Below are 25,469 nucleotides of genomic sequence, written 5' to 3'. Positions count from 1 at the left end.
TTTTAAATTAAATATTGGCTGTGATTTAAAGTAATTTTTCTCAAAAGTACAGAATTCACAGAAATTTTTTCCTTGAATAGTCTTTTAATAAGTTAAATAAAGCATGCACAGTCAAAATATAGTCATGTAAATACATGTATTGATGAATGTTCTCTTCACTTAGAAGAAAGTTTTCCTCCTCAGGAGTTTAGGTATATGGCAAGCCACAGCCATGGCTTGTAGATCTGTCGCAAGTTAAGTCCTTCTTCAAGCCTCTTCTTGCCTACAAGGTATCTGTTTGAGGGGAAAAAACATGTTGATATTAAAAACGTCTTTAAGGGGATTGGGAAAATGTCTCAGGGTAAGAGTGCTTGCTGCAGAATCATGAGAACTGGAATTTGGATCCAGCACCCAAGCAACAATGCAGACCATACTACAAATGTCTGCCTGGCCTGTATTCCCAGCTCCAAGGGATCCCATGTCCTTTCCTGGCCTCCTCGTGCACCCTGGAACATGCACAGGCACTTGAGTGCATGTACACACAGATACACAATCTTAAAAAAACTTTCAAAAGGAGGAGGTCTCTCCCCAAAGTAACTATGACCTAGGGTAAAACAAAGTCTACTGGACCTTCAATGAGAATGCTGCTGATATTAGGCACAACAATAAACGCTATGTCAGAGGAGAAACCAGTAGAAGAGGAAGACCACAACTGCTGAAAGTACTTACCAACACTTCCTCTTCAGAGCTCTGTTCTCCACACTTGCTAAACTTCGCTTCTGTCTGAGTACTGGAGCATAGGGATCACCTGATGATTCTGTTATCTGCATACATTTAATTGTTGTTAGATACCTGGCACATTCTGGAAATCCACATGACCAAGCAAGATCTTCAGCTGTTTGCCCATTCTTATTACATAAGCTGTAATTAGACAAATGTTGAGAAGTGAAAATTATTATTTATTAGTTTGCTAACCAATGGAAATTTAGCACATACCAATACTGGGTACAGAATTTTAAAAGGTGCAAGTAAGTCTAAAGTACGAGCGTGAACATGCATGCATACATATACACACACACACACACACACACGAGTAGAAATTAAAGAGAGCTCATGGAAGTTTAGTTTTGTTCACTGTTTTATGCTCAGTGGCTAACACATTCTGCACACCATAAGCATTCCATTGTACTTTTATTCCATTGTATTTTTATTCCATTATCATATTGAAGGAACCAGAATAACTACAAGAGCATTTGGTGTTCAGTATTCACTATATTGAATAGCCAAATAGAGTCAATAAGAACTTCTATAGGAAGAGTCTTCCTAAACTAAAACTGTCATGGAATCTGCTGTGATGAAGACTTGCAGTTCTGAATGTTCAGGATCTATTTCCACTTACTCAATGTGATAATATTCGAAAGGATAACGTCAAATTACCAGTTAGCCAAGCATCATTTTTAGGCTTTAGAAGTATGATTAGTTTAATCCAAGAAAACAAAGCAGCCACTGATTTTATACTCACTCAATCTGGGCATCACTGGCCACAAGGAGGCTAAGGCATTCCAGGCTTCCAACTTTGGCTGCCTTGTGGAGTGGAGTTTCTCCCAAAACATCCTTTAGGACAAGATAGCACATTAGTGTCTCCCCAACACTCTGTGGAAGCCAGTAGGTAATCTAATGTTAGCTATTTGAGGAAACCAGTGAAAACTGCCTTGTAACAACTGAATTCTTTTATTCAATTATGTTTTTGATAAAGTTCTCTTGTTGTGCTAATACAGAGTTTCCATTAATAAAAACATGCAGCCACTTTCACATACATTAAATTTAAGGGAATATCAGCAAATTACAGTTCTATCCAAGATAAAAGTTTATAATTAAAAAGCTTATCACACTTTAATGAAGATTAAATCTACTGGAAGAACTGATGCTGGGCAAGTCTCCCACATATTATCTCCTGGTCGACTTCCAAAACTACTGTAGATGTATACTATACAGTGTGCTTGGATAGCCAGTAGCCACCTACTGCTAAAGAGCATTTGTAATGTGGTTAAACTGAATTGAGCTAAGTCATAAGAATAAAAAAGCAAAAGTAAAATAGCACACCAATCATTAGTGATACATAATTACAGAAATTCTGGACAGAATTTGATTAAATTATAAAGTTAACCTCATGGCTTGTTTTTGCTTTATTAATGTGGATACTAAAAATGTTTCAAGTCACCATACATACGTGTGTGTGTGTGTGTGTGTGTGTGTGTGTGTGTGTGTGTGTGTGTGTGTGTACTGGGAATTCTTATATGCATGTTTATACTAACTGAAGCCGGCAGCTATTGAGCAGACACTGGGTGGAGGGGAGGGCTGTACATAGCAACAATGGGTTACCTAGTTACCTGTTGGTTGAGGTCAGCGCCTGTTTGCAGCTGCCAGAGAAGAAAGCAAGCAAGTCCTCCCCCTGCAGCTAGGTGAACAGGCGACTGCTCATGGGGATCCGGGGGTGCATTGACTGATGCTCCTGTCTCCAGCAAATTCTTAAGGCCACCGTCCTGCTGGAAGAGAACAGATAGTTACTTTCCTGACCTGTCCTACCCCCGCCACGAAAATAGGAAACAAAAATCTGACAAGGTTTGATTTGGTAACTCAGCGGTCAGTCACTGTCACCCTCGCTCAAGCTCCTAAAATGAACCTCTTGGAAGATTTAGCCTGAAGGACTTAAAGGAACAGGAACCTCACCTCCAGGTTGCAATTAAGCAGCAGCATCGCCCACTTAAAGCAGATAACAAGAGTCCCCGGAAGTGCAGAGAGGCTGCACTGGCTGCACACTGGAAGGTAACTGCGCGGGACTGCCCCAGTGTGGGACAATTTAAAGCTCTCCGGGACTAGCAGGGTGGCTCCTCCCCGCTGCTCCCTAGCCCGGGAGCGCCCCACAGCGAGGTTTTCCCAGTCCTGCGGCGGCCTCAATACCCAAACACAGACACACGCAGCCTGGAACACGGGGCGGGGGAAGGGGAGGGAGCCTGCTGCGCAGCCCCGCCATCTGATTGGTCAGTTCCAGGCCCCCTGTGGGTCCGCCCCGTTTGGAGCGGAGCCCCGGCGGCCCTGGCACGCGTGCGCAGTGAAGGCGATGGGCGGGGAGGGTAGAAGCCTTCACCTCTGCTCTTTGGCGGCGGCCATGATGCGTGCTGAACGAGGCACGTACCACCGGGTGGAGTCAAGCCCTCTATCCCCCTGGGGAAGCAGAAGTCGCTGGGGCTGGGCTTCGTGTCTGCCAGCTCGCACGTAGGCCGGAAAGGAGGGAAGCGGAGCAGCATCCCTACACTGCATGCCCTCCTCGGCCTCCAGCTTGGCCGGAGGGAAGCTGCCTTCTGCCTCACACCCTGCACCCCGGTGCAGCTCAGGAGGCTTAAGAAGGGGTCTCGGCAAGCGTTGTGGGGCTCAGCGATGTGACTCTGACCAGGGCTTACCAAAGGAAATGCCCTACAAAACGAAGTGAATTATCAGCCAGTGCCGCCAGGTCTGTGAGATAAGCCACCCATTGTCACGCATCCCTTCAAGGAGGGCCTGAAACACACCTGGTCCTGGAAAATACCTAGTAAATACAGGGAGTTTTGCCAAGGCTGGGGCAACACGAAGGAGGGGGTCTTGTTATGGCCCTCGCTCTGGTTGTTAAGAATAAGGGAAGGCAAACATAAAAGATGATAGTGAAGAAAGCAGCCAAGTACTATTTAGGCCAGGTAGTTTTTAACATTCCATGACCCAGAACTCAGGTTAAAACATCGGATAAGCTGAATCAAAGGGATACTTGACAGGATACTTGGCCAATACTACTCAAAGCTGTCAGGATCATGATAAATCAGGAAGGGCTGAGAAACAGACCAGAGTAAACAGTAATTTAGGATGAGGTTCTAAAGCAGAAAAATGGCATTACTGGTAAAATTCTTGACAATGTACTAATTATAATGCTTGAAATCCTGGTAGTGTACCAATGCTGACTTTCTGATTATGGTAAACATAAATGTTAACAACAGAGGAATCAAACAGTTAAGAGACATATCATCTGGTAAACCTCAAAATTTATTTGAAACAGAAGACTTGGAGAAATTTAAAACATTTTACGTTTCTTTCTTTAAGCACTGGCTTTTAAGGGAGTTTTAATTAAATATTTAGTTTGCTGGTTTAATAGTATTCTTTTTCAATAGTTGTAACAAAATATTTGAACCAGTATGAAGCTAGTTTTAAAGAACAGCAAGTTTAACACAATCACAGATCTCCCAACTAGTCACAAAGTTTTCAACCATTTAATATCACTAACCAATATATTTCCTTGATAAGACACACAAACCATTATGGCGATCATGAGGGTCTTAGACTCCTCCCTAGAACAGGGCTTCTTAAAACTTTTTCCAATCATGCCCAACCCCCTTGCCTGAGAAAACTGTTTGATCCAGTTGTATAGGTGTATAAAACAGGTACAAATCAAACTTTTTCTGATAATAAATCTTAAATTTGTTTTTAGCAACATTCTTTCATAGGTGTATAATTTTACAGTTTATAAGGTTACAATGCAGTTTGCATACTAACAAGATGATATGTTTCCTAGAAATAGGCTAAAATTTGATATTAAACAACAAAGTGACTTCAACATTTTTCAGAATAGGTGAAAGTCAACTAACTGTAAAAGATGGAAAGGGGCTAGGGGGAATATCTGAATTGGAAAAGTGATGATCTATAAAAGACCTGCATTCAGGCTCCAGCTCCCACAATAATAACAAAACAAACAAGCTACCTGCACTCGTAATTCCAAAGCTGTAGTTGTGAACATAGGAGAATCCCTGAAACTTGCAGACCCTGTCTCAAAAGAGGGGGGGGGGCATGTATTTGAGAACCTAGCCATCTGGAAAAATAACAGTAGCAAGTTCTGCCTTAGAGCGTGTGACTTCCCCATCCATGGTCTTTTGAGCAGGATTACAGTACCGAGCATGATATTTCCCCTCTGAGGAACAGGCTCAAATCCAATTAGAAAGCAGTGAGCTGCCCGGTGACAGTCACTATCACACCAGTGGGCACACCTTGCCTGGTATTACAGTGTGAGGAGTCTAGCAGTGAATAAGACTACTGGTATCTTTTCTTTCCCAACAGACGGCATTGCACCTTCCGGTCCTATGAAAGCTGGAGAGCAGGAAGGTAGTTTCCCAGTAGACTTGGGACTAGTGTCTCTGTCCTGTAGCATGGAGGTTACTGAGTGCTCAACCATAAACAGATGTCTTTATCTGCTCTCCGCTACCACCCCTGCCTGGGCTCTGGGACTATCAGCCAGGAAGTGTTAGAAAACAGTGTAAGCAGGAGGGTGGGAAGGAGTGCTGTGGAAAGCTCACTTCTGGAGATGGTGCTCAGGGACTCACATCAGCTTGTTTGTTAAACCAATCATAGAGACATATATTCACATAGAAGGATTACTCCAGAAAACATTCTCTCTGTCTGACTCTAAAATTGAAATTCCTGACTTTCTCTGAGAATGGCACACCTTCCCCAGAAGACTAGAGACAACTGGAGTTACCTGTCACTTGAGAGTCATCTGAGGACTTGACTTGGGGCAGGGACAAGCAGCCTTGTCTCTCGGGATTGTTTTCTAGATGGTTGAGATTCTCTACTTGATATGCTTTTCGTAGTCACCAGGGCAGCAGACCAATTTACAATCTTGCTGCTTGAGATTTTTGCCACTTTTTTAAATGATTGTTTCTATTCTGAACTGGTGCCATACTGGGAGGGTGAGGAACAATTTTCCATATAAAAGAGTTTTACTCACATACTTTAACTACACGATCTCCAAAAGTAAATCAGTAAATCGTTTCTTTCTACCATGTATTCAAACCTACAATGGCATGAGCTTTACAAACATACATATATAATCTCTAGATTATATGCCTACCACTGGGTGTTGAATGAAAGCTGATAATAAATAGCTCAGTGGTAGAGTTCTTGCCTAATAAATGAGGCTCTAGGTTTAATCCCCAGTGTAAAAAACAAAAATAAAGAGGCTAAAAATAGAAAGGGAAATTCCCCTGTGGGTCAGACAGACTCAAAGTGCTTGAAGCCTGCCTGACTCAGTGGTTTGTGCTGCCTCATTCAATTAGAGCCCAGCTGGAAATGTCCACTGGTGTCTCGTCTCACGTGGCCAGACTCGGGAGGGAAAGTAGTGTTATAAAACTTAAGTACCCATGGAGCTAGAGAGATGGCTCAGAGGTTAAGAGCACTGGCTGCTCTTCCAGAGGTTCTGAGTTCAATACCCAGCAACCACATGGTGGTTCACAACCATCTGTAATGAGATCTGGTGCCCTCTTCTGACCTGCAGGGATACATGCAGACAGAACACTATATACATAATAAATAACCTTTAAAAAAAGGGGAAAAAACTTAACTACCTGCCAACAGTGAGCTGTCCCCTTGAACTCTTTTCGATTATGACTTATTCAAATGGCTCTGGAACAAGGCTAGGTAAGTTTTTCAAAATAAGGACTCCCATTCCCTTTGAGGGACACAACTCTCTCTCTCTGAGAATTCATCCACTTCTTCCTGTCTACACTTAAAAGCTTTTCTGTCAAGTTTGTTCTGGGTCTTGTAGACCCACATCTTGGGCACACCCAGTACTGATCACACAAAAGGCCCTGGCAGCCATTGCTGGCCAACACGGGTTTCCAAACAGGAAATGACTGGATGAAGCAGGCAAATCCTATTTTTGTGACTGCAGTTAGGGTTTTGAATATGTCATCTTCCCCCTCACTGTCACTGCTCACAGAATACAAGGTAAATGGGGAGAATAAAGGAAACCCTACTTGGCTCTCAGTGAATGCTTACCATAGCCTAGCAGGCATAATAGTACCCTTTCCTTCTCATTCAGAGAATGATGTAAACTAATCACACCCAGAAGGAGCAAGTACTTTCACTGTAAGTGAACAAACGGGCCCTCCTGAAAGGAAAGAAAGTAAAAATCACTGCCTGCTTCAATATTGTCTTGACAATATTAAAAATCTTGTCACAAATCAATGACAATGATTTTCTCTTTCACATATGGATAGGGTAGATTATGCTTTCCTTTGATACATGACTGTTACTAGCTTGTCTCACGGATACGGGCAGACAGCAAGAGTCCTGGGTCAGGGACAGATAACCCTATTGCTCATTGTAAACACAGTAGCTAGGGCTGACGGCATAATATTTGGGCCAGTTCCGCAGACCACCCTGTTCCCCAGTTCTCACAGAGGTGACTCAAAAGGCAAAGCCAGCTGGGATGCTTGGTACACCCAGAAGACTGCATTTTGAGAGAGGCATACTAACCTTGGGCAACTCAATACCTGTTAGGAAAGCAAGACTGCCCTCTGTCTGTAGGCGTGCGTTACCATGTCCTTTAAGGTTACTAACTCAAAGCACACGCATGCCTCCTTCCCAGAAAGGGTCACAGAAGAACACATAGCACCATGCATTCTTCATACATTCGGCAAGAATGTGCAGGGGTACCCCCATGGATTACCCCACCACCACCATCAATTCAGTTCTGTGTAGTTCTGGCTGTCTTGGAACTTGCTCTGTAAACCATGCTGGCCTCAAACTCAGAGACTCGCCTGCCTCTGCCTCTGCCTCCTGAGTATGGGAATTAAAGGTGTGTGTTACCACAGCCTGGCTGGATTGCCTCTTTTAATAGAGCAATGGTCTAAGTGGTTTGTCTGCCAGACTCATGACTGACTAGGGTGTGACTATGGCCTGAGCTGTTGTCAGAATTCATAGCTTCTGAGTGGCTGACTTCAGAGACATAGGGACACTAAAGAGGATCTGAGAAGGGAATGCCATCTCTGCTTCACCAAGTCACAGGCTCTGTATGGAGATGCTCAGTGGGTAAAGCCACTTAGTGCCAAGCCTTTAGCACTAGGAACCACAGGGTAGAAGGGGAGAACTTGTTCTCTGACCTCTGCACTCGTGCATAAACACACACGCATAAATAATCATAATCAAAAATCCAAAATCACAGGTTCTTTTCAGATTATACATTATCAGTGAACGCCCACAGTTTCTATACAAGGATGGTCTAAGCTCATGATATAGTATGTACACAGTTGTTAAGCTTCAGATGATTTTATGCGGAATGTCAAAATTTGGCAGAATAAATAGATATTCTCAAATTTAAAATCTTTTCTTAGCTCTCGCCTCTCATCTTGAAATCAGAGTGGAAATTACTGCTCAGAAATTAGCTTGTGTTAGAGGCAGCCCGGTGACTGTGGGGACCATGGTCAGGCCTAGGGGTGGGAGAGCAATTATAGGTATTATGAGAACATTAGGAGAGTTAGATTAGAGCCCAAAAATAAGGAGGACAGCTGCTATGAACAGCATGGGGCAGAGGAGAAGATTCCAGAGAGAAGTTCCCAAAGCAAGGACATAGGCTGACTTTCCTAACGTCTCTGGTGAACAAGGCTTACTTTTCTCCTCTAAGTCACGCGTGTTCACAGCACCACTTGTCAGTTGTCTACGTCCAGGGTACAAACGTGAGAGGTGTGAGAGCCAAAGTTTAAGTTTTAATTACCATGCCTTAGCAATCCAAGAAACAAAAATGGCTCTGATGTGCAAGCCCCCAGCCCCAGGACAGATGGGGCTATTGTTTGTGGGAGACAACAAGCCACATCTTTTCACTAGCCTAATTGAACCTGAGGGCAAATGTAATGAATTAATGGGTTTTCTTTCCTAAGCCCTTGCCATACTTGATTCTGGACCATTTCCAGGGAACCTGAGTATGGCCCTGGCCAGAGTCCGTCCACCTGGCCAGTATTTAATTAAAGCGTGCCTCAAATATTACTTTAAACTGTGGTGGTGGTGGTCTTGATCTCGATCGGTGGGATTAATAGTAGCACCAATTGCTACAGACTGCAGGATCAGTTTCTCAAAATAACCAACCAGCTTCTTAAAGTGGAAGGGCCCACATTTCTAACACATGTAAACATTACACTGACTTTGCTTTGAGAGAGAGAGCCCTTGCCAACCAGGAACTTTGATATCAGGTGAATCACCTACCTACCTCCCTGTCCTGCCAGTTTCCTGTGTATTCAACAGAGTTTAAAATGATCTCCATTTCCTCGTTTTATAGGAATCAACACTTTAAGAAAAACAAACCTAACATTTAGTAGGAGCTGAATGAATCCCTTTCTCAAACCTAACATTTAGTAGGAATTGAATGAGTCCATTTCTCTGTTGTTTTTCAGGTCCTCTGAAACACTCGTTAAGTCACTGAAACAACAGAAATCATGTGCAGTCTTCTAGCCAAAGACAACAATGTGGATTTAGATGAGGTAACATGGTGTTTTGCTTTATTTTATTTCTAGTGTCTTTCTTAGATTTGCCAAGGTTTCTCTAAACCAGGGGTTCTCAATTGTGGGTCACGACCCCTTTGGGGTCAAATATCAGATATTTACATTATGATTCATAACAGTGGCACAATTGTAGTTATGAAGTAGCAGTGAAAATAATGTTATGGGTGTGTGTGTGTGTGACCATGGCATGAAGAACTGTATTAAAGGGCCGTAGCACTAGGAAGGCTGAGAACCACTGCTTTAAACCTTTTGGAAACAGTACCATATTATGTTAATATCTTCAGTGACATAAAAACCTACCATCCAGTTTGTGAGTGGTGGTGACAGTGTGCTGTCATTCCGTTTGGGTCATTTCCTTCTAAATACCTTACACATGTTGTTTCGGTCACTTGGGAATTTTACAATCTCTAGTGGAAACTTAGATTGTGAAATACACATAATCCAATTATTTTATTTTTTAAGATCTTTTTATTTTTTTATGTGTATATGTCACTGTGTGCAGGTGACAGCAGAGGCCAGAAGAGTGTGGTCATCTCCTGAAGCTGGAGCTATAAGTGGTTGTGACCCACTCAAAGTGGGTTATGGGAACCAAACTCAGATCCTCTGGAAGTACTTTGCTGTTGGTGTTGTTTTAATTAATTAGTTTTTATTTTATGTGCTATGAGTGGTTTGCCTGCATGTATGTATGTGCCTCACATGTGCCTGAATAAACCAGAAGAGGGCATCTGATCCCCCTGGAACTAGGGTTATAAACAGTTTTGAGATGACATGTGGTTGGTTGGTAATTAAACCCTGGCACTCTTAACTGCTGAGCCATCTCTCCTGTCCAGTAACCAGTAACTTTGTAAAGACATTAAGGCACCATGATGGGTCCATTTAATTGTATATCAAGGAAAGGACACTTTAAGATCCTTTACTTCAAACTACAGATAATGAAATTAGCTCCCACAGCACTTCAGTGATTTTGTTGCTTTTATTGGTGCTACTAACTTAGTTAACCATGTCTCCTTCTTTTGAGTCTCACTGTCATCTAATGAAGCGGCTTGTTGCTTAAAATAGTATCCTGTAAGTATATAAACACAGCTTCCCAATCACTCAAAGTTTCTCTTGTGAGCTTCTGAGGACCACCAATCAGAGATCTTGCCTGGGAGCTGGCTCCTGATTGGTGGAAGTAAGTTGAACCAGTAGAATGTCAAGGAGCAAAAGAGAAAGAATAAAAAGCATAGCAACAACAGAGTTTGCTGTCCTCACTACCCTCAGCCTAGGTCAACCTGGACTCCTTCATCCCAAATGAGGTGGCCCCTACATTTTATATGAAGGCTCTGACTTACCATACAGTGGCGATCCATCTGGTAACATGGCAGTCCAATACAGACTGGAAGAGAAAACTGAGCACCACAGCTAAAATTCAGTGTATTCCCAGGTAAAACAGACAGATGCTTTCATTTGAAATGGATTACTCGGATAAGCTTCACTTACAAAGTAACAGAAAGTCCCTAACGACAGGAATCATCTTGTGAGTGGCAACAGTTGCGAATGACAGGACTCAGGATCAACTGTGAACTCGCCCTCAGACAGGAGTTGCTGCCACCTAGAGGTCCTGAAGCCAGGCACTGTGGGGCAAATGCTTTTAGGATCCGTTACAACTAGGAGTGAAGTCTCCTTTTGTGCTTTTCTGGAAGAAGAAATGTAATCATCATATGTGTTCTTGTTTACAGGATCCACGCTGTGGAGACAGGATGAAACTCACTAGTGAAAAGTTGCCCAAAAACCCTTTCTCACTATCTCAGTATGCTGCTAAACAACAGACATTCTTCCAATGGAAGAAGGAGAAGCCTGGTATAAAATCTAAATGTTTAATCTTTGCTTGGAAAATATTTTTACTGAAATTCCATGTATTCTAGAATTAACAAGAAAAGAAAGACATGTCATTGGTTTCCAGGATGTAGTTAACTCATTTCTGGGACTTCCCCAGAGGCTGGCAACCTTCTTAGACAGCAAGCTGGCGCCTGAGGTGTCTCACAGTTCAAGCCTGATAATGATTTTACTCTCAGGACTGAAGGTGCTGCTTCTAAAAAAAGAGAAGCTGGGGTGTTACTTCCCCCAGAGAGGGCAACACAGTGCTTTACTGCAAAAGAATATTTAAAGCTATTTTCATATAAGCTTTAAAAACTGAAGTGGAGATGGTCAGCTCATTTGATTAGTAGTGCTAAATATGACTCAAGTTAAGAGTTTAACTTGACCATAAGACAGTTTTGCCCAATGTATACAGAGGCTGCATTAAAAGTGCTTACCCGACAATGAACAGTAGTCCCAAACTCAGTAAGCACTTATTGTTTATGAAACGTGTTGTATTAGGTGCTGTGATCATGAGTTTATTTAGGTAATAATTCTTTCTTGGAGCTAAATTTTAGGAACTAGAAGTTGGAGAGAAACTGACTTCTCCATTACATATGGCTTCAAGAGAGAACTTCACATTATGTAGTTAATGCAGTTTTGCCTTTCTACATTAGATTATTACCGCCACGCTAATTTGGTGGATACAGCATTGCAGTTCCTGAAAGAAAGAATAAGAAGAGGGGACGCGATGGCATATTTTCTAAGAGGCCAACTCTATTTTGAAGAGGTATCTTTTGCACCATTTTTAAAACCTTTTGTATAACTGTATTGTTAGGACCTAACTGCTGGGGTTATTTGAGTAGTAATGGAGCAATTGCGTAGGACAGACAGGCCTTGGGTTCCACCCCCAGCATCACACAAAAAGTAGAGGCAGCCGATGGTCATGGTAACTTTCAGGTGAGCTTCTTACATTGTTATGCCTGAGAAATTCTGTCGCATAGGCTTTGGTTGTGGCTTTATGTGTGGCGCACAGATAGATGTAAGAGTAAGGAGACATCTGATCTTTCTTTACCAAAGTTATTCCAAAGGAGTCATCTTGAAAGATCCATTTCACACCGCAAGTTGAAAACATACATTTCATGGTTTTATTCACAATATGTAGTATCATTCAGGAGATATTTTCACATTTGAATCACATCATTATTTGGTTAAAAAAAGTAGCTTTTCATAGATCCTATACATCATGAGGAGACCATGTCCTTATTTATCAACATTATGGTGGATAGCTTTGTAGGTAGATCTAAGAAAACTTCTGTGTGCTATTAGATCAACTTCAGAAATAGAACTTCTAGTTTTCATTGACCCTGAGGAATTGTCCCCAGTCCCTCATGATCCTTTTAGCACTTGGGAAATTATTAGCTCGTGTCTTCCTTTCCCTTTAACCTTTCATTTACTTGATTCTCCTGAGGCCTCAGTGTACACAACCTGCCTGATATGGCAAGGCCTGATGGCTTAGGACAATGTCTTCTCGGTTTGGGCCATTTCCAATATGGCACATCGTCTGTTAACTGTGTATCTGTCCTTAGGCACAAGTGACCATCTGAAGCTTCAGTTCAGGGTTACTTTAAACACATCATAAAATGAAATATTTTCTGGGGCTTTTAGGGCTGGTATGAAGAAGCCTTGGCACAGTTTGAAGAAATCCAGGAGAAAGATCATCAAGCAATTTATCAGCTAGGAGTGATGTATTATGACGGGTTGGGGACCACTGTAAATGCCGTAAGTTATTGTTTTATTCAAGGTGTTTAAGATTTTACTATAATGGATTATTTGATGCCATGTTTGTGTGTTAACAATGTGTCCCCATTTTTAATCTTTTTTTGTTTGTTTGTTTGTTTTTTGTTTTTCGAGACAGGTATTCTCTGTATTGTTTTGGAGGCTGTTCTGGAATTCACTCAGTAGACCAGGCTGGCCTTGAACTCACAGAGAGCTGCCTGCCTCTGCCTCCCGAGTGCTGGGATTAAAGGCATGTGCCACCAATGTCGGGCCCCATTTTCACATCTTAGTATTTAATTTTTAGTATTTTAATGAATACTGATGTCACATCTATGAAAGACAAAGTTAATTTCTTTTGGTCCCTTGCCCCTTCGTCCTCCTTCGGCTCCAAATGTAAGCAAACAGCTTTTTGACATAACTACATCAGAAACAATGGTACTTGGACTTGAATAACCATCCCCAGCTACTACAGAACTGCTTCATCTTTCCAGTGATTTCCTCCTCCATGTGAACACAAGGACTGGTCCTCAAGAAAGGCTTCCACATTGAAGGTGTCACCATATTTTTGTTCGTGTGGTGAGCGAGGCTAGTGAATTAAATATCCCACACCACTTCTAATTCATTGGATGCCTTAGGACCATTCCCTCTCTCCTGGAAAATGCAGTTTACCACTGAGTTTCCTTCATTGTGGTCCAGGGATGGGCAAAGAGCTCAGTTCTCACGACTGACCCTTCTATATGCTGAAGTGCTTCCTGAAAAGATTATAGACATCCCGTGAACACTCACATTTGAAATTTCACATACAATTTACATAAAAGAATTCTTACATGCTGTACAAATAGCACAGCTGTCAATAGTTTTAAAGTTTGAGAGGCCACGTCAGAAATTGGCACTGTGGGGAAAGATTCTACAAAACCTTACCGACTCCTTTCTGCCACTTCTCGCCTCTTTCTCTGTTCTCTTTGCTTTCTCGTCCTCTGCAAGACGAGGAAGCTGATCCATTTTCTCCCAGGGAGCATCATTCTCACCCCTTCATTTCCTTCTATCAATTCCAGTATTTGATCAGATGCTTTCTTAGAAGCTTGCTGTGGTTGTGCTGTAAAATAGCACCCTTTATTTCTTTGTAGCTGTAATGGCTACTTGATGGTTTCTTTTCTGTTTAACGTATTTATCCCTCACTGGAAGGCAAGCTTCACACATCAGGAGGTGTATCTCTTGTTCACTGTAATATGCCCAGGTATCAGATCTATAGTAGACTCAGTGAGTATCTAACCTTGTGGCCTCATGCTGACACTGTCATCAAGACCTTACTTCCAGTGAGTTTTAAGGAACTTTACTAGAGAAAGAGTCTATCTTCTGAGAAAAATTACCATGCTACCTGTTACTCTGGTAAAATGTTTTCTCTTGATACTAATGGGCTTAGTAATCCAGGAAAAGAATAGCATATAACATAAGCAAGAATTTTAGTCAGAAGTTTATTAATTCAACCTAAGGGGATCTCTAAATACACCATACTACTTGGATAGTTTAAATGAAACAAATTATCATGGTTTCAGTGTGTGCTAAAAAATGTCATGAAATGCTTCATTTATTCCATAAAACATAGCTCCTAAAGCTAAAAGCAAAATGTGGGCAAAATATTTTTACAAACAGAAGCAAATTATTTTCTGTAATCAACTGCTCATATTGTCTTTTGAATATCATCTGACCCAGGCCTTTATCCCCTATGTTCTGTTTCTTCAGACCCATGATGTCCCTCACCTGATTATAATATAAAACACACCTCTAATCTGTCCTCATTCTTACAACAGCCAAGGTCATCTTTCTGAAGTATACATCAGTTATGTCCTGCACACCTTTAGACAGTTCCCAGGACTTTTATGTCCAAAGACAAGACAGGAGCTGGAGAAAGGGCTCAACAGTTAATGGCGCTTACTGCTCTTGCAGAAGACCAGAGTTTGATTCTCAACTCCTAAGTCAGTGGCTCACAACAACCTATGACTCCATCTCCCAGGTATCCGTTGTGCTCTTCTGACCTCTACAGGCACCTGAACCCACATGCGAAGACGCACAGACACACAGACACAACACCACACAGATAGGGGTCAGAGGAGAACTCGTCTTCCGCCACATGGGTTCCAGGTTATCAGGCTTATGCATAAACCTCTGCTTACCCAGGTAGATGTTGTGTCGCTCGTAGTTAGAATGCCAACTGTGTCACCATACAGATGCCACATAAGATGGGCACTTTGGACGTTTGTTACGAAGGAGCACATTCAATCAAAGCGGGCTTGAGAGGGGGTAGTGTAAGACATTCACTCCATAGTTCCTAGGAATGCCTGATCAGCACACACTTCCATACAACCCTCCCTTTCTTGTCTCCATCCATGGAAATCCAGAGCAAACAAACTCCTAGGCACAGATCTGTAATTTACTGCACGTGGTCAACGTGAACGTATATACTATAGGAAGAAAGACATTCAGTCTGAGTTAGACTAAAAACTAGTGTTTGCTTGTTTGTTCTTTTCCTTTGTGGAAGGAAAAAGGAGTGAACTATATGAAGAAAATTCTTGATTCTCCATGCCCCCAAACAATACACTTAAAATTCGCTGCTGCTTACAACCTTGGAAGAGCTTATTTTGAAGGAAAAGGTGTGAAACGATCGGATGATGAAGCAGAGAGGTAATGTTCCCTGGGAGTAGGAGTCTGTGCTGCTGAAAAGCTGTAGCAGAGAATAACTTCCCTTGTTTTCTCTTAGACTGTGGCTGTTTGCTGCAGACAACGGAAACCCAAAAGCTAGCGTGAAGGCTCAAAGTATTCTAGGACTGTATTATTCGATGAAAGAGCCCAAACAGTTAGAAAAGGTAACTTCCCCATCCCATCTTAATATTGTATTTATTTTGGTACTGGCAAAACCCCAGCCTTGCCTATGCTAGGCAAGCACTCGAAAACTTAGCTATATCCCATTCCTCTTCCCTTTAACACTAGCTGTATATGTAGATTCATAATCTTTTCACCAGTTCTTTTCAGAGAAGTGACTGTGCAGTGTGTAGGCTTGGAAACCCTTCCATTTCCTGACCAATGTAGAGGAAGCTCATATGTAAGGATCTTGTCTTTGACTTTCCATCACCATGACGAGTATCTGACAGAGCACCTTATTGCTCACCTCATTGCAGCCATGAAGCGGGAAAATGGGGGGAGGGAGAGGGAGAGAGAGGATGCTGCTTACATTAGTGGGCTTCCCCCAACTCCCCTTTTTGTCCCATCCTGATCCTGATGCTATTGAATGGTGTCAGGCGCACCCCACCCTTAATCTCCTTTGGAAACCCCTCACATGGATACACAAAACTGTGGTTCATTGCCTCAGAATTTCTTAGCCCAACCAAAGTGACAGTCAAGATTCATCATCAAAAATCTCCAAACTCAGCTCAAACCCTTCCAGTGTGTACAAATGCTGTCTTCCCTGATAAAAGCAAAGGAGACTGTGGATGTGGGAATCTGTCGTCTGCCAGAAAAGGTTACATCAACAAGGCACAACATTGCACACACTAAATGAAGGGGCACATTCCTGAAATAATGGCTAGAACCATTTAATCTTGAGTAAAGTCAGGCTTCCTTTGATTTGAGGAAGTACTAAATGACCCTGGTGAATAAAATACACTGGGAATTAAAAGTTAAAGCCACTGCATTTCTGTGAAACACACAGTCTCACAACAGGAGGAGGAAATGTAGGGCCAAGTCCTACTGGCCAGTGAAGGGTTAATGGCAAACTCCTTAGAGGCAGATAACAGCCAGGAATGTTCCTCCATCCGAGCAGCCACTCCTAATGTCTTTAAATCAGATTCAGAGTGCTAGACAAATGGTCACATGATATTGGGATGGATATTACTAAGGAGAGAGTCTGTGGGCTGATCCGTGAGGGACTCAGGTTAGGACGAGGTGGGAAGACATGCTCTGATAGTGAATGGGACAGTGGGTGGCACTATTCCTTAGGCTCTCAGACCATGAAAGCAACACAAAAGCCGAGCCAATGGGATGGCTTAGCGTCATATGTGCTTGCCACCAAGCCTGACAACCCGAGTTTGATCCTCAGAACCCCCATGAGAAAAAGATCACACACACACACACACAATTAAATAACTGTGAAAATAAATAGAAATGAGCACCATAGCTGAGCAGGTGCAGTCATCTCTCTGCTTTCTACTGAGGATGCAATGTGACCAGCCATCTCAAGCTCCTACCTCTGTGATGTTCCCAAGTGGTGGGCTGCACCCTTCCCAGACTGGATAAACCATTCCGTTCCTGTCAGATATTTGGCCATAGCAGTGAGAAAAGTAACAAGTGCAGACATGTTCAGCCTAAGTCGTTTTTGATCTTGGCAGCCAGCTCCTCCCAAGATCCAGCCGGAGCTCTGCTATGGTTTGAGGAGACTCCTATGTTTGAACATTTGGTCCCAGCTGGTGGCACTGTTTGGAAAGTTGAGGGATCTTTAGGGGGTGGAGTTTGAGGTTTTATAGCCTGGTTCTACCCCCAACCTCCCCTCTGCTTCCTGACTGTAGAGGCTGTGTGAGCAGTCAGCTACCTTACGTTCCTGTCACCATGCCTTCCCTGCCATGAAGGAGGGAACCATGAACCAAAATACTTACCCCTCTTTCCTGAAGTTGACTTTTATCAGATGTTTGGTCACAGTAACAAGAAAACACACACAGGCTTTACCATTCCCTTAGCATCCACTGTGATTTTCTGTGAACTTCCTTGAAGATGCAACGTTCCCTTAGTTCCTAGGTTTTTAGTTCTTTAGTTCCTCTATTTTTACTGTCAGACTTGCAAAGCTGGAAGCCCAAGACAGTGGCCCTTCCTCTGCCATGAACAATGCTGGTTTGTGAAACTCACCTCGGCTCATTGAAGCATGTAGATTCCATGCCCGTGCAAATATAGTCAAGGGCATTCCTGGAGACCTGTCACATAACCATACAATTGTAATTAGAACTTTTTCTTTCTAGAACCTCTACATAATTTCATCCTGCAGATAATAAAATGAAATTGTATTTCTCAGGCATTTTTCTGGCATTCGGAAGCTTGTGGCAATGGAAATCTGGAGTCCCAGGGTGCACTTGGTCTCATGTACTTTTATGGACAGGGAATCCGGCAGGACACTGATGCCGCCCTGCATTGCTTACGGGAAGCAGCGGAACGTGGGAATGTCTATGCCCAGGGGACTCTTGTGGAGTACTACTACAAGATGAAGTTTTTTACCAAGTGTGTTGCATTTTCCAAAAGGTGACTGTCTTGCTTCCTTTTGTGTTGTGTTGCTATGCCATCATCACAGGTGGGTGGTTTATAACGAGTAGAAATCGTTTCCCACATTCTGTAGCTCAGAAGTCTAAGATCAAAGTTCTATGACGTTCAGTTGGCTGGTAAAACCTGCATTCTCCAGGGGTTACTGGGGATGGGGACATTGGGGGGGGGTTGTGTCCTCATATGCAGGGTGTCAAAGGTCAACCCTTGCCCCCAAAAGGCTGTGTGCAGCCTTCTATAGAAGGGCCTTAATCCTACGAATGAGGGAAGCCCTTGTGACCTAAATATCTCTTAATCTTGTGACACTGGCAATGTATGAATGTTTCATCGGACACATTCAAGCCACAATAATATTTGAATAATTAGCAGAGATATTTCCAAGTTCTAGGTGCTATGCCCGATCTGTCCAAGAAAATTTTCTTCTGGGTTGAAATGTCAACTTCTCAGTGAACTTAAGTACTCCAGTGCCACTGAGGACTGAGATTTTAAAGCCGTTACATTTTGATTGGATTGCCAGTATGGCTAGTGCTGACCATATTGAAAGGACAATTCTACCATTTCATCTTCAGATTTTAGAGCTGAGGCTGAAATGGGTTTCTTGGTGTAAACTGACACATTAGAAATGCGTATTAAGAAATCTTTAATCTCTTCCTGTACTCCCAGTGATGTACTTCTCATTGCGTGGTTGAAATAAAGGTTCGTGATTGTCGTATTGTTTGGGGACTTACACAAATGTCTTATGAATTCTTTGGAGACTTTTCTGAGTCCACAAGGCTCCATTTTGCTGCCTAAATATATTTATCCATGCTGTACAAAAGTGGGAACAGAACAGGACAAACAGTCCAGGACACACTCTAGAGTAACTGCTCATAGTCCCAGACATGCTCCCACCCACCACGCCAGGGAGTGACGGAGATAGAGAGAAGATGAAAGCAAGAAAGAAGTCTGTGCCCTGCCCCTCCCCACCCCAGACATCTTAGCTTCCAGGCAGCAAGCCACTGAAGGAGCCCCCTCTGGTATCTCCAGCAAGTGCCTATCCAGGCTAAGATTCTGGGCAGTACTTACAATTTTTATTACATCAATTCCTTTGTTTGTAGTGTGTGTACATGCCATGGCATCTTTGTGAAGGCCAGAAAGCAACATGGTTGGATCCTTCCACTATGTGGGTCTTGAGGGTTAATTTAAACTCAGTTCTTCATGCTTAGTGGTAAGTGCTTTTATCTGCTGAGCCATCTCCCAAACCTGAACAGATCTTTAAAAGTTTTAGAACTTTGCATCATTTTCCATATTCTTATTCCTCCTAACATTGTAGCTAACATGAAGTTGACTAGGTCTCCACATGTAAGTTCGCATATTTGTGCACAGTTTTCAAAGGCTGGCTTCTTTTCTATTGTACATTTTTTCAGGATACATATGCTAGTTTCTTACAGTGTTAAAGTGCGCCTGTGCACTGACTGTCTAGATGTAAGAATGATGTTTCAGTGGATGTCCCAAGGGTGCCATGGTTTACAGCAGCTTGGATCCTGGGACCCTGGCTAGGGGCGGTGAGGAAATGAAGAAAGGACAGACACACAGACACACGAATAATGAAACGAGGCTCTGCTACCACCTCAAGCCGGAACCTCACTGTGTTGTTTTGTTTGGAGGTCTCTGTAGGGAGCAGTCTCCAGTTGCAAACATCTGGGAGGAGGAGCTGTGGTTGCTACTCTCTGCACACACTGATCAGTCACCCAAGAGCACTCATACTTGAACCCCCAAGAAAAGCTTTGCCATTTCTTTCCAGCCTGGCCCAGTGGGTAACAGCTCTACGACTGTCCCCTGGGTCCAAAGCCTTGGAGTTCCTGATATGGCTGCGCCCATGTCAAAACACACATTCCCTAGGGACCTCACTCACTCAGGGCTTCCCCTGCTCCCTACACAAGGGAATACAGGATTCTTTTTTATCCCCAAGATTATATTATGCTTAAAATATTAATGAGAACAAAAATTCTCTAATGGTCAATTCCTATGAGTATCGCCACAAGGACGCTAGGATCTACTTCATTCTATTAGATGATTGTATTACATAACTTCACCACACAGCAAAATTCTCAGGTTAGGGGCATGGCTTTGAGCACAGAATTTCCACAGGTTGTTCTGTGAAAACATAAACCATGGCTGATAATCCTTTTAAATATCACATCCCTTTAGGATTGCAGACTACGATGAGGTTCATGACATCCCCATGATAGCACATGTCACAGACTGTCTCCCAGAGTTCATCAGCAAAGGCATGGCCATGGCCTCTTTCTACCATGCACGGTGTCTCCAGCTTGGCCTGGGCATTACGAAAGATGAAGCAGCTGCCAAACACTATTATTCTAAAGTAAGTCTGGGGATGAAATAGAAGCTGACCTACCTAGAAACCATTGCCTCTTCCCAGAGAGTGGAACGGCTCTCTGCAGTTCTTTCCTTTCCCTGTGCAGAAAACAGGTCTGTGGTGAGTTCGGGCAGGTTACATCTGGTAGGTTCTTATCAGCGTAATTAAGCTCAGGTGATAAAAGTCCCATCTTGATATAAATTAGTCTCCTTAAATTTGCTGCCACCCGCAAATTAAGGCCTACCGTTGCCTTTAGCTCCTAAATGTTTGTGTCCTCACCAAACCAAACATATATATCCTACATCTTCATTCTACTACTGTGATTAAATGAAGGTTTTAAAGCGATACACTCAAGACAAAGTTTTGTGAGTATAAAGTTATCAGTAACCCTCTCATGTTTTAATCCATGTGGTCACTTTCAGATCTCAGACTTTTTGATGGGGCTGGGAAAGGGGGCAGGGATTGTAGTAGTAACTGTGTGAATTTTTAAAACTGTGTATGCTTTAGGTCCATGATATTCATGAGCACAAATTAGAATGGCTTCATAATTAACTCTATGTGGTTCTGTGCTCATAGGTCTTGCTGTGTAGCCCAGGCTGGCCTGGAACTCATGGCAAGCTTGCCACTTTTGTCCTAGAGATTCTGGAATTAGAGGCTAGTGCCAGGCCTGATTTTGGAAGAATTAATTTGTAGTCTCTGGGAATGGGATACCTCCATAAATGCCAAATCTCTCTACAGTATTCCAGTGTGCACTCATGTTTAGAGACCCTGAGCTACTGTGCTTTAAACAGATATCCAAAGTAACAAATCCAACGGATGCCAGGGGTATTTGCTGCCACACCATTCTTTCCATGTAAGGGATGAGTGTGAATGAAGTAACTTTTCTAAAAATATAAACCTTTTTGTACCATACTAATCTCCAAAACAATTGGATTTCGTGTTCTAGATTATCCAGTGTGCTTTGTAGGTAAGAGTGGGAGAAAACCTAGTTAAAATGACCCAATATTTGGTATAAACACCCTGAAAGGGCAGTAAACCAGCAGCTACATGAGAATGGTTTTCCACCTGTTGGGAGATAGCAGCCCCATTGCTGTACCAACACTGCACGGAGAACATGGTAACAGTTAGCCCAGCACATACCATGAGAGACTGACGAAGTGGAGAGCATGAAGAGGCAGCAAACTAGTGACGTGTTACGAGGTGTGTGGAAAGAAACAGGGTATGTTTCATTGGGAACTAAACATGAGGGAGTCCTGACAATAGTGGTCACTGTCGTCCTGCACAGAGGAACTGTGGCATGGAGGGAGGGGACTTGGAGCTACACCAAAGGCAGGCAGTAAGATGGCAGAACCCCAGGCGTCAGACCAGGGACGCTTGTCTGGTGTCAGCGCTCACTGTCAGGCATCTCTAAGCATTGTGCTTTTTCCCAGGACCCACAATGTTTCTAAAGTATGTGGAGGGAAATTTCTGCTCAATGCAAGGCAAGAACCTTTTTACTTTACTGTCTCGGAAACAAACAGAAAAGTTTTCTCCTAGAAGGTAACAACTTATGGCCAGTAGCAAGAAGCTAAGCAAATAGGGAAAGACCAATGTCCTGGGCACTGAAGAGACAATTTCTGCTCAGAATGGTGCTTGTACCAGATGACCTTTGATGTTCCTGTCAATCACTTGACATTCTAGAATCGTGTACCTTATCACTATTTAGGCATAATAAAGCTAAATATGTAAAAATCGAACTATTATAGATTCCTTTGTTCACACATGATAGACCAGGTTGAGACCACATGTTAATGATTTCCATTTCTGTTAATAATTCTTTAGTTTTAATTTTACAATTATGTGTGTCTGTTTTTAAAAAGAACCAAGCAATGAGAATTTATCAAATACCTGACTCTCTTCTCTCTTTAATTTAAGGCTTGTCGTCTAAGCCCTGCATTGGCAGATGAGCTTCACTCCTTACTTATTCACCAAAGAATTTAGCCCACAACGCATTTCAACGAAGACCATCAATCCTAACAGATACATCTGTTATATCCTGCATCCAGTTATATTAGTCAGGGTATTTTACAGAAACATTTCCTTCATTCTTATATTTGCATTCTGTAATTTGTACGGACCAAACTTTGGACACCCATCGAATTGCTGGGAAGAGCCCTCAGAGACCCACCGCTGAGGGCTGCAGAGTGGCCTGGACTGGGCTTGAAGCATGCAGAGAGAAAGTACCCCTTTGCCTTATTAAATGTAGTGTCTGAATGACTTAGACAGATTGAGTGTTGTGGCTTCCCAAGTCCATGTGCTGCCAACTTAGTTAAAAACATAATTTGAAAGTATCATTCTTTATATTTTCTTTGGCATTTGTTTAATTTTATGAATTTTGCTAATTTAAAAATGTACTGAGTCATCTGAAATTTTTCACAAAATTAAATGAAGGCCGAAGAGAATTTAAAGACAGGACTTCCAAATCCTTTATGTAGAAAGTGTATAGCATTTCTATAATTTACAGATAACTGGCTAATTTGTAAATTTTTTAAAAATGGATTTAATAAATTACTTAGCACCATGTCCCTCCAAATGTGCCGTCAAAGATCTTAGTTAAATGAGCAAAAACCATTGTGATACTTATATACAAGAATTTTAATAATATGCTTTTGTTTGAATCTATTTTCTACATTTTTAAGTCTTAGAAATATGAAGAAAATCTCATAAAAGTCATTAACCAAAGGACTACAACTAAATACTGTTTTGTAATCCACATAAAGAAATGGATTTCCCATGTGTCTCTACACTTTGTTCTCACTCCTTCTCCCTCACTGCCCTCCACCCCTGGAGCCCGACAGCTAGCCCCTTCCCTTCCCCAGGCAGTCTCCTCGTGTGTGTGTGTGTGTGTGTGTGTGTGTGTGTGTGTGTGTGTGTGTGTGTGTCTGCATGTGATTTTTTTTTTGAGACAGGGTTTCTTTGTGTAATATCCTTGGCAGTCTTGGAACTCTCTTTGTAGATCAGGCTGGCCTTGAACTCTAAGAGATCTGCCTGCCTCTGCCTCCCGAGATCTGAGATGAAAGGCGTGTGCCACCACAACCTGACTCCCTTCTCCTTACCACATACTTTATCTTATCTCCCCAGCACCTCACCAGTCTGGCCTTTTCCATGCACTAAAAACCAGGCAGCAACTTTACAGATCCTTGAGAAGTTTTCAGTGGGTGACGCTGTCTATGAAAAGGATCTTGACAAAGACATCTTAGTTGCACAAGTGTCCAAGCTCTTTCTCTTTCTGTGACAAACTTAATACCTTTGAGCACTGTAGTTAATTTTTAAATTTTATTGCTTCAAATGCTTCAAACTATGGGAAATCTTTGGTAAAAATAAAGACAATAAAATTTTCACAACAACTTTACACCAAGCATCGCACAACAGAGTTCTTCGTACACGTGAAACACAGGAATGTTTGGAATCCTCAGTGAGGAATTAACTGTACAATAGTCAGAGTTTGTCATTTCACAACAAAACCGTTTTCATAAATATTTAAAATATTTCCTATGTTCTTATCACATATTGACATTTGCATTTCAATCAGCATGTTGATCTCTAAAGTATTTATATCATTTCAATAAAAACCAATAAACATGAGTTTACAGCATCAGTCTGCTCCCTCTGATCCTGCTCATCTCACAGAAAACTAGAGGGAGGTACGAAAATAAAAATCATTGTGTTCTTGTCAGGCCCTCTGTGGAAAAGAGGAAAATTTCATGTCTATTATTACACAGACATTTCTCTGGTGGTTGGTTTGTGCAGTCTCAGACTTGCCCAGCTTTGAATTGATCCAAGTGAGTTCTCAGCTCGGGACACAGTTCAGTGAGCAGCAGCTCTATCAGTACCTGTTCCGAGAAAGAAAGGCAGAGAAGGGGCTATGTGAGGGTTTACTTAAAATGTGTGCTGGGCAAACGTCTACTTATAGCTCTAAGACTGTCCTCAGAATACAAGTGTCTCTCAGAAGAGTGCAGACTACAGAGACCCGATTTATTCCGTGGTCTATTAGACACATCCAACTGTCCATGACATTTAATGCTGGCATTTCCCACCGCCCTTTGGTTTTGCCTGTTTTTTCTTTTCTTTTTGAGATAATGTACCACAGAGCCCACTCTGGCCTCTACCTCCCGAGTCCTTGGATTGCAGGCATGTACCACCACACCTGCCTGATATTGGTAATTCTAATCAGAAAAAGTTTCCTTTGCTGAAATAACAAAAACGACAGTCATGCAGAGATGTCAAATCAGAAGTCAACGGAGAACTTACTGTGTGAGAGGACCGCTAGGTCCCCCTTTATACTTCTTAATCAAATGAGAGGGGAGACAAAAGAAGCAGAAAAACAGGCTCCGAGTTATAAGTAATAAAAGCAACTGAGGATACTAAGGATTAAAAGCTATCCAAAATGCTAACAGAAATATAAAATCCAAAAAAGAAGAGAGTCCTCTGGGGCTTGCTTACTCACATACAACAGGTGCTTATTGGCTCTTGTTTCTTGCAGTGCCTTGAATATTTTTATTATACCATGGCGGGCATTTTGCTGTCCAACAAGGCTCTGAAGTGTATCTGGGAAAAGAAAATTTTGCACGTTTTGGTGACTGCTGAAGGCTGAATTCAGGGCCTTGAGCATGTTGAGTATATTTCCTGTTGCCTGTGATAAAACAACTCCTGAGAGAGCAACAGAGGGATAAGGGGCTTATTTTGGCTCATGCACTGAGGTGTAGTCCAACGTGGTGAGGAAGTTACAGCAGCTGGAGCTGAGTTGCAGCCACAGTCAGGAAGCAGAGAGCAGCAGCTGGGCACTGGTACTCAGCTCACTTTCTCCTTCATGTCCAGACAAGGACCTC

The 25,469-nt window shown here is 42.4% G+C and overlaps 3 protein-coding genes across 8 annotated transcripts in view; 1 reads left to right on the top strand and 2 right to left on the bottom strand.

Annotated features, from left to right (window-relative positions):
- Positions 1-64: 64 nt before the first annotated feature.
- Positions 65-2,846, bottom strand: Ankrd37 (ankyrin repeat domain 37). 2 transcript variants are annotated; one of them, XM_021225202.2, is made up of 5 exons: positions 2,710-2,846; positions 2,370-2,522; positions 1,502-1,593; positions 709-900; positions 65-273 (listed from the first exon to the last, which is right to left on the bottom strand). In XM_021225202.2, coding segments are annotated over exons 1-5 (465 nt in total). In that variant the 5' UTR covers positions 2,737-2,846; the 3' UTR covers positions 65-272. The 2 variants fall into 2 exon arrangements, with proteins under 2 accessions (XP_021080861.1, XP_021080860.1); XM_021225201.2 differs by having other exon boundaries at positions 2,370-2,525; positions 2,710-2,845.
- Positions 2,676-23,372, top strand: LOC101823169 (LRP2 binding protein). Of its 3 annotated transcripts, none has more exons than XM_005066666.4 (10): positions 2,676-2,805; positions 9,222-9,308; positions 11,048-11,168; positions 11,843-11,955; positions 12,834-12,947; positions 15,484-15,626; positions 15,703-15,808; positions 18,001-18,224; positions 20,433-20,607; positions 22,516-23,372. In XM_005066666.4, exons 2-10 carry the CDS (start codon positions 9,264-9,266, stop codon positions 22,579-22,581), a joined length of 1,107 nt encoding a protein of 368 aa, XP_005066723.2. In that variant the 5' UTR covers positions 2,676-2,805; positions 9,222-9,263; the 3' UTR covers positions 22,582-23,372. The 3 variants fall into 3 exon arrangements, with proteins under 3 accessions (XP_005066723.2, XP_040587875.1, XP_040587876.1); XM_040731941.1 differs by lacking the exon at positions 2,676-2,805 and adding an exon at positions 3,178-3,490; XM_040731942.1 differs by lacking the exons at positions 2,676-2,805; positions 9,222-9,308 and adding an exon at positions 10,529-10,752.
- Positions 23,373-23,902: 530 nt separating this feature from the next.
- Positions 23,903-25,469, bottom strand: part of Snx25 (sorting nexin 25) — a 96,647-nt gene continuing 95,080 nt past the window's right edge. For all 3 annotated transcript variants that reach the window (XM_013110849.3, XM_005066667.4, XM_021225203.2), the window contains 2 exons: positions 25,088-25,188; positions 23,903-24,473 (listed from right to left, as the gene is read on the bottom strand). In XM_013110849.3, coding sequence (XP_012966303.2) covers positions 24,393-24,473; positions 25,088-25,188 — 182 coding nt within the window. In that variant the 3' untranslated portion in view covers positions 23,903-24,392. The remainder of the gene's footprint in view (positions 24,474-25,087; positions 25,189-25,469) is intronic.

The sequence above is a fragment of the Mesocricetus auratus genome, unplaced genomic scaffold, assembly GCF_017639785.1.
Source record: "Mesocricetus auratus isolate SY011 unplaced genomic scaffold, BCM_Maur_2.0 Super-Scaffold_100026, whole genome shotgun sequence".
Classification (NCBI taxonomy): domain Eukaryota; kingdom Metazoa; phylum Chordata; class Mammalia; order Rodentia; family Cricetidae; genus Mesocricetus; species Mesocricetus auratus.
Note: the sequence above shows the minus strand (reverse complement) of the source record. Positions and strands in the feature narration are given on the sequence as shown.